Source organism: Heliconius melpomene, chromosome 11 (genome assembly GCF_056956725.1).
Source record: "Heliconius melpomene rosina isolate 202511_hmr_F chromosome 11, ASM5695672v1, whole genome shotgun sequence".
Taxonomy (NCBI): Eukaryota; Metazoa; Arthropoda; class Insecta; order Lepidoptera; family Nymphalidae; genus Heliconius; species Heliconius melpomene.
In genome coordinates, this window is record NC_140399.1 from 5,389,648 (window position 1) to 5,397,953 (window position 8,306).

An 8,306-nucleotide genomic window follows, 5' to 3' on the forward strand; every position below is an offset into this window, starting at 1 on the left:
TTTGTTAAAGAAAAATAATGAAAAAAAGATTTTATAATTTTGAATTCAGGGTCAAGTGAAACAAACAGGCTTAGTAGCTCGATATTGTAGTGAGGCCTATTCCTGGCCACCGTCGCCTTCGGTATTCCCTAGGGCTTCTCTTAAGGTGAACTCTCTCATCCAAAGTATTTTAAGATCTAGCATAACTAGGAACAACTAAAATTGACTTTTAAGTTTAATAATCACATGCAATATTAAAATAGGTACATCTAACATAGGTACAATAGTATTAACTATGTAACAACTATATTTTCAAAGGTTGATAGTAAGGAGCAACTTGAAAGATAATGCCAATAATTTACATTTTTTTAATATTTGTAAATAAAATATAATATAATCGTAATGTTTATTAGTTTCCTTTATAATATTTATGTCTGTATAAAAATAAGGTATAGGTATATTGCTTATATGTATAATAAAAAAAAACCAACTTCTGTCTTCTTTTGTTATTGTGCTTTTTTACGCTTGTTAGATTTAGTTGTACAAGAACGCCCAAGTTGCTGACACATTTGACAGAGTTCCATCTCATGGGGATGCTTGTCATCATTATCTTTTACATTATCAGAAGGTTTTAATTCTCTCTGTAATTATAGATTTAAATGTTTTAAATCTTTAGTAAATAAAGGTTGTAACTGATTGATGTGTTGTAACTATGCAACAATTTTCTACAGGAAAAGTTTCAACTATTTAATATATACCAAGTCACAAATTTAGAAAACCCTGTCAAACCCTCAGATACATTTAAAAGGTTTTTTATGTCTACCTAAACATTTTTCTTTTCTAAATTTAGAACAACACCATAAAAAATAATAAAGTATCCTTAGTAACCTGTGCATGAGGATATACTGATCTTTTACATCTTTTACAGTTTTGATATTTATTAGACCAACTATATCTGCTGGTCCAAAACCGTCCACAAGCGCCACATTTGTATTCTCCTATTTTTGGTTTTGGATCAGCCGTTTCCTTTGGCTGTTGGTGTGGTCTATAGAAATTTTGTTGCTACAAGTTGAAAATAAACTGCTTTATTAATATTAATTTTCAATAAATAGAATCATGCTATTTAAAATTGCAACTAGTTACTAAGATGTTTTAGTTTTGTACTTACATTTCTTTGTGTATTATAAGCTGTATTATCACGGTTGTAAGTTGAAGCTGATACTATTGCTGGATTACGATATGCATCTTGTATGTTTAATCTACTTGGTAACTAATAATTGAAAGTGAAATTTTTGTTAAGATTATATATATTAATATATATTCCAGAGAGGCCAGTCGGCGCAGGGGCACAAAGTGCGATTGTAAACGCGGCTAGTTCGATCCCTACTTGAGAAAATGAAATATTTATACAAATTTCCATTTTCTTCGCACTGGTGTCGAGACAAAGCGCGGTGTTGATTTCCCCTCAACACGCAACGCGTTCCAGAATTTGACGGAAAGTAGGGAACAGAGTCTTTTAACACTAAATTCCCCTGCTGTGTACGGGATACAGCGTTAGGCTGATTTTGTATATTTGTACACTAAGTAAAAAATATAAATATATGTTTTTAACTGTACTTACATGTCTTTGTCTATTATTAGTTGTATCTTCACGGTTGTAAGTTGATGCTGGTGTTGTTGTTGGAAAGCAATATGCCTCTTGCCTATGTGATCTACTTGGAAACTAATAATAGAAACAGATATTTTTATTCATATTAATTATTCATATGTTTAATTGGTTTTATAACACATGTGTTTATAGGCACTAAGTATTTTTTAATGTATTAACTATAGTTACCTCATTCTCCTTTGAACAAAAACACCCCATGTTGAATGCTTTATTTATGTATAAATATAATATTTCACTTCACCTTTACAATATTTTCTGATGGCCAAGTAACAAACGTGTTTACTGCTATTGTATACTAGACAAATTTATCCAAAGGAACCAAGTGTTTGAGATTCTTTATTGACAAGAACATAAATAGTGTTTACTAAACGTAAGCATAATATTGTACAGAATTCCCCGCCAATATCAATAATGTTGCAATATACGTAATGAACATAATATCACAATATAAAAAAAATATATTTAACAATATTTAAATATCACAAACAAAATAAGAATAAATTTTAATGTTAATCACTGAATAAATATTTGGATTTCACAGTTTTTTAGAACAAATATAAAAATATAAATAAATACATAGATACAATATATTATTTTAAGTAAAAAATATTAAGAACTCAATATATTGTGAATAAACATGAATACGTCAATGTTGAAATTGATTGTAAATTCGCTATTGGAGTATTGGTTACTTTAAAATGTTCTTGTATATCATATATTCATTTTGTAGTTGTGATGATTCAAAACAAAAGTACTTTGATGACGATTTGTTTCCCAATACATATCAAATATGGGGAATGATGGGTACTATTCTAACTACAATTGCTTGTTGGATTATTTATTCTAAGGTAGACATGAAAAAATTCTGCATAACATTGTATTTATTAAATATTCCTGCTGCTATTGGTAAGCGTAATTTTTTGAGTCTCTGCAATCAACGGCAAAATAATATTAATATATAACTTGTAATCTAAATAATGAAAATGGATTTTAAATATTAAATTTTAAGTAGGTACGTAACAATAATTTCGACAGTTGTATACTTTCCCGCCTCACACTGTAACAAGGAACTGTAGACAGAAGGAACATAGTATTAAGCTGTTGAGACGGTCCGTCCCACATTTTCCGCAGAATTCCAAAAGCCTTGCGTGTTGCGTGCTAGAAATCAACGCGGCGCTGTCTCGAGGGCGAAGAAATGAAAATATTTCATATTCTCGAATGGGGATCGAATCCACGACCTGTCGCGTATACAGTCACGCTTGTGCCCCAGCGTCACAACTAGTCTCTAAGTTGTATAATTTGAAAACAAAATCTACTTTTGAAACATAATTTGAAAATATAGTTTATAAGTTTGTACCCTAAAAAATTGAATATCTTAACAATTAACTATTAAGCTTTTCTAATATAAATATCACATCATTTAAGTTAAAAATCAAGAGGAAGAGACTACAAGAACTAGAACGCTACCATCGCACTAGAACACTTACAATAGGACACAAACAACATTAGGTAATTTTCGATGAAAATAAAACATGTAAATTTTCAATATGCATTTAATTCAATCTAATTAATTATATTTATTTATGATTATATGTTTAACCCCAGCCAAAATAACTTTTATAATAATATAAAAAATATAAAAATATGTTTTTTTATAATAAAAATGTCTAATAAGTATTATTAAAAAAGAAATCTTTATCTTTAATTTTATTACAGTCTTGTAATAAATATTTATGTTCATCTTCAACATTTCCCCTTTTGAGCAGATGTACTAGTATATATTGATATGGGAAAACAGGGACATTATGATGAAAGAAAAATCTCAACTTCACTCGTTCTATTATTTTCATATCAACGAAACAGTAATCGGCGGAGCAACAGCTACCTGGTGTCCTGTAAACAATATACAAAAAAGATTTTTTATATTATTATTTTATTTTATTATTATTTTCTTTTATTTTACGATTTGAATAGAGCCTAGAACTTAGATATTTGGTTTAGCAATTTTTAGGATGTTGCATGTTGAGTGGCAAAATCTGTTTGGGAATTGTCAGCAACACAATTGTCTTATGTGATCAGAGCAAGGAAGAGAAAATAATTTATTTTCCCAAGTGAGCATCAAGCCCACAATTTTTTACAGTCAGTTGCTACATATTATTATAGACTACTATAATTATTATATATTATTACTATGAACAATAACACTTGTATAAATACCTAGGGTCATATGTCAATGGTTTTGCCTTTAGAGTTTTAAATATCATTTGATAGTATTGTCTATATTTTTTCTTCATTATAAGTATAATTTGCTTTCCTTCGAAAGGAAATTTTGCGCCTTTTGTTTGAAGTTCCGAATGCCAGAACACTGCTGCTTTAGCAACATCCACACTTGTGTTGTCAATTTCAACTATTTTTGGATGTCTGATCCATTCATACATCTCTTCCTAAAAACAAAGCTTAGCTAGAGTTATGCCATTCAACACTCATTTTTTTAAAAAATAAACGAAAAATGAGATATGGAGTGTCTTAACACCAGATTCCCTTTGTCTAACTTTATGCAAGACTAGCGGACGCGCCCAGCTTCGCTTGCGTATTTAGGGGTAAATTCTAATAAACTAAGAAATATGTGTTTAATGAAATATTTTTAAGAGTCTAAAAGAGTCGGTGGTTTAAGAGTCAGTGGCGATTTAAAGATTTTTCCATACAAACTTTCAATCCCTTATTTGCACCCTTAGGGGGAGAATTATAGAAAACGATGAAATACGTGTTCAATTAAATACTTTTAAAAATCTAAATTTCAAATTTTATAGAAATCAGAGCCGATTTAATTTTTTTTCCATACAAACTTTCAACCCCTATTTCGTCCCTTTAGGGTTAAAATTTTTCAAAATCCCTTCTTAGTGGATGTCCAGATTACGAAAGTAAACATCTGTCCAAATTTCATGTTTTTCTACCATCAGCAGTTACGGCTGTGCGCGCGTCTTAACTCAGTCAGTGAGGACAAGTCCTTTTATATATATAGATACCGCATCATAATAAAAATGAGACAACATTACTGAGCATTTCTATAAAACAACTTGCCTGTAAAAACTTTTTACACCTAAAACTGTCATATATGAAACTAATATGAAGAAGCCATTTCCCTGTTGCCAAAGAGCATACCATCATGCCAGTCAAAGTATCTTTTGGCAAAACCGATATAAAGTGTGTGGCGAGCATTTCCATTTTTGTGTTCTCTGCCACTACGCCACCAAGCTCATTAACCATTGCAACAATTCTTTCACGATCCTGCAAAATATTAAAAAAAATATCATTATAATAATCTAGATGGAAATCAAGATTTATTTTTTGTTTCTCTTTTCATATGAATCTAGAGTCAGGACTCTAGACGGTAGATACTCCCGCGCGAGGTAAACGCGTGTTTTCCCGTGGAAATTTTCAACCTGCTTGAATTCTGAGATAAAAAGGAAACAATCTCCTCTATCTTCCAGTAAAAGTCCCAGTAGAAATCGGTTCGGCTGTTCCGGAGATCGGCTTGGACAAAAATTTTAAAATAATTTGATTCTGTCTTAATATCCCGTAAATAAATATAGACACTACACTGAAATTCCTACGGTGACGGAGACAAAGGGATTTTCAGTTTTTTGTCTGAAGGTAGTGACAAACAAAATTAGTCAATTATCAGTAGGACTAGTCCTAAGAATATTAAATGAAGAGTTTTTATATTTTTAACTGTTATTCTGCTCTTTCAAAAATCAAATCCACAAAATAAATTGTAAAAATCTTCCTACAGAGATGCTAACAATGTAAATAAGATATAATAAGTGCATCAGAATTTTAACATCATTTAAGAATAAAAAATGAGGGTGGTTTCCGACAGGTGTGGGTTTGAGTGGCGAAATACATTTTTTATGGTTTTAAAAATACAAATAAAGATATATAAATCACATGAATTTCTTCAGAGAGCATAAATATCTTTTTGTCACATGCACAAATCAGATTTTGTTTCATTTTCCAAGAATCTTCAGACGTTCCACTTGGTGAGTGATAATCACTATCTGTAAAAAAGTGTATAATGTATTGCATGCTACCCTGCTATGCATGAAAAAATTGTAAAGCTAAACAAAGAAAACATTGATTTATTGAGTATATTACCAGATACTTCTTCTGGAAGACTTGCTTGTATTTTGCTAATCACTTCTCTCTTTGAGTTTATGGGACTGTAGTTAGTAACTTTCTTCTTTAGCTTATAGTTTTGAATATATTTTCGAAAAGGTAAATACACAGAAGTTTTAGCTTTTCCATTTTCAATAAATTTTCGAAAGCTTACTTTCTTGGGTGTACTTTGTTTACTACTGAACGAGCTGTGATAAAATAAATTGTAATTAGCATATATTATGTATAATTATATAATTTCATCATTGCCATAAGAAAATACATTCTTCTAGAGGAAAAGGATAGAGATAATTTTAAAACATGCAGTAAAATAGAAATAAGAAATTTAAATAATTACTCAAGCAGTTGGTTAGTATATTCCCGTAAGCTGTGATGTAGCTCCCAGACATGCCTATATTCCACATATGTAACTCACTCATTTCCCAATTTTGAAAAGAAATTTTTTAAAGGACTAGATGTAGGAGTTGGTTTGTGTTCAATTTTTTGACATTCTATCTCCTGATAAATGTCTTCAACAGACCAACCTATTTGTCGCCTTACTGTTTTTGGCTTTCTTGTTTTAACTATTATTGGTGCAAAATCAACACAGTCTGTGCCAGGGTCACTAAATGTATCATCAGCTACTTTGAAATGTAACATCTTTAAGTGTTCTAAATAGGGAAATTTGTCTGTGAACATTTCATGACACACTGGACACACAAAGTAATGGAGCTTTACATTATTTGTACATTTATTTAAATGATTCTTATAATCTTCATATCTGTCATATTTTTCATCACAGAGCACACATGAAACATTAACATATTCAGGAATACTTGATACAGGTGATGTAGGTTTTGAAGACTTTGTTAATGACACATCAGCAGCAACGAGTGTTTCATTGCTACTGGATTTTTGAAGCTGATTATGCTCAATGGTACAAGTAACATGACAAGTATGTACCCCATAATTACTATATGATTTATTACAATATACACATATTACTGAATCAATATCACTATCAGTCTCATCACTGGTTTCATAACAAGGACTGAGTTGTCTATCAACCATTGCATCTTTCACTAAATTTTCATCATTTTCTTCATTTACATATTCAGTGTGAATCTGAAATTCATGTTTATATAAATCATTATAATCAGTACTAGTTGGTTTATCTACTTGCATATCTGAAAACATAAAATATTTTGGGTATTAATAGTGTAAAATAAAATATAACATTTTTTGGATATAGAAAAATATTTGTTACCGGGATATTTTCTTAATAAACTATCGATCCTTTCGCATTGAAGTTTAAAAAGGTACGCAGTGCTCAAATTTTCAATGCAAGATGTGCACACACGATCTGATAGACCATCTCCTTCATGAATCTGAAAGGTAAATAAAATATATAATAAAGCTTAGCTTAGATCACTTATTAATATATTAATAATGTAAAAAAAATGTACAAACTGTACATTAACAGCAATATATGGATTTTACCTGAACATTGGCAAATGACATGACCATTTCTGATAACTTAATACTGTCATCAGTCTCAAAAATTGAACAGAATTCTCCAATTTTTAGACATAATCTACACTTATGAAAATTCGACAACTCCATACTTTCCTCCCTTTATTACTAAAACAATATTTATCATGTAATTGTGACTTGTTGTTGGTACCAAAACTAGTTTTTCAAGATTCTAAGCTTTGAATTTCAAATACGTTAAGCTTAAGCGTTGGTGTCAGTGTTGACAATTAAAAACTGACGTTGACACGTTGATAATAAATTGAAGTTTTTTTTTACTTGATTTAAAATCTACTTTAAAGTTCTAACCGATTTATTATATTTTAAAAATCAAATATGTAAAGTTTAATTAAAATTAAATCAGCTTCACGCTATATCCTGCACACAGCAGGGCAGAGGGAACCCAGTATTAAGACACTCCATACCTACTTTCCACCGAATTCTAGAGGTATTGTGTGTTGAATGGCAGAACTCAACGCCGCGTTGTGCCTCGATATCAGAGCAAAGAAGTAAAATTATAAATTGAAATAAATGACAACGGTTTCGAAAACATATATGGTTAAATTTTACACCTAATAGATACCGGGAAGAAATTGTGGAAGGAAGACACAAAACTAGGAAAAAAGTCTGATATTAAAGATTATTTAATGATTTTCATTAGTAAAACAACTATTTGATAATTTTTTATTTAAAGGATAAAATTATTATAAATTCAAAGACTCTAATATACATAACGTAAAGTTATGAAAAACACATACTGGTTTAAGCTTTTACTTAACTGCAGTGAAACAATATCAATTTTTTTGTTTTTAAAATTGTAAACTGTTTTTATATGTAATAATATTGTAAAATGGTAGAGTTCGTTTATTGGACTCGGTAATTTATGGAGTTACTGATACAAAATTAAAAAATATATTTGTGCACAATAAATGTTATTTTACGATACGCTATAATCAATAAGAGTGTAGTAAAA

General features: G+C 30.1%; 2 protein-coding genes across 2 annotated transcripts; both read right to left on the reverse strand.

Moving 5' to 3' along the window:
- Positions 1–373: 373 nt before the first annotated feature.
- Positions 374–2,051, reverse strand: LOC146534543 (uncharacterized). Its single transcript, XM_085192819.1, has 5 exons — positions 1,817–2,051; positions 1,601–1,702; positions 1,148–1,249; positions 868–1,041; positions 374–620 (listed from the first exon to the last, which is right to left on the reverse strand). The coding sequence occupies exons 1-5, from the start codon at positions 1,844–1,846 to the stop codon at positions 486–488; spliced, it is 543 nt and encodes a 180-aa protein (XP_085048945.1). The 5' UTR covers positions 1,847–2,051; the 3' UTR covers positions 374–485.
- Positions 2,052–3,187: 1,136 nt separating this feature from the next.
- LOC146534544 (uncharacterized) lies at positions 3,188–7,571 on the reverse strand. Its single transcript, XM_085192816.1, has 8 exons — positions 7,304–7,571; positions 7,071–7,191; positions 6,240–6,990; positions 5,804–6,012; positions 5,597–5,706; positions 4,730–4,936; positions 3,866–4,092; positions 3,188–3,541 (listed from the first exon to the last, which is right to left on the reverse strand). Exons 1-8 carry the CDS (start codon positions 7,424–7,426, stop codon positions 3,316–3,318), a joined length of 1,974 nt encoding a protein of 657 aa, XP_085048942.1. The 5' UTR covers positions 7,427–7,571; the 3' UTR covers positions 3,188–3,315.
- Positions 7,572–8,306: the final 735 nt, after the last annotated feature.

Excerpts from the sequence above, each read along its gene's own strand:
- LOC146534543 (XM_085192819.1), bottom strand. The coding sequence starts at position 1,846 with ATGGGGTGTTTTTGTTCAAAGGAGAATGAG. Across the intron at positions 1,250-1,600 it reads CTAATAATAGACAAAGACAT|TTACCAAGTAGATTAAACAT; the intron begins GTAAGTACAGTT and ends TTCAATTATTAG. Across the intron at positions 621-867 it reads CAGTATATCCTCATGCACAG|AGAGAATTAAAACCTTCTGA; the intron begins GTTACTAAGGAT and ends CTATAATTACAG.
- LOC146534544 (XM_085192816.1), bottom strand. The coding sequence starts at position 7,426 with ATGGAGTTGTCGAATTTTCATAAGTGTAGATTATGTCTAAAAATTGGA. Across the intron at positions 6,991-7,070 it reads TTTATTAAGAAAATATCCCG|ATATGCAAGTAGATAAACCA; the intron begins GTAACAAATATT and ends TTATGTTTTCAG. Across the intron at positions 5,707-5,803 it reads TCTTCCAGAAGAAGTATCTG|ATAGTGATTATCACTCACCA; the intron begins GTAATATACTCA and ends ACTTTTTTACAG.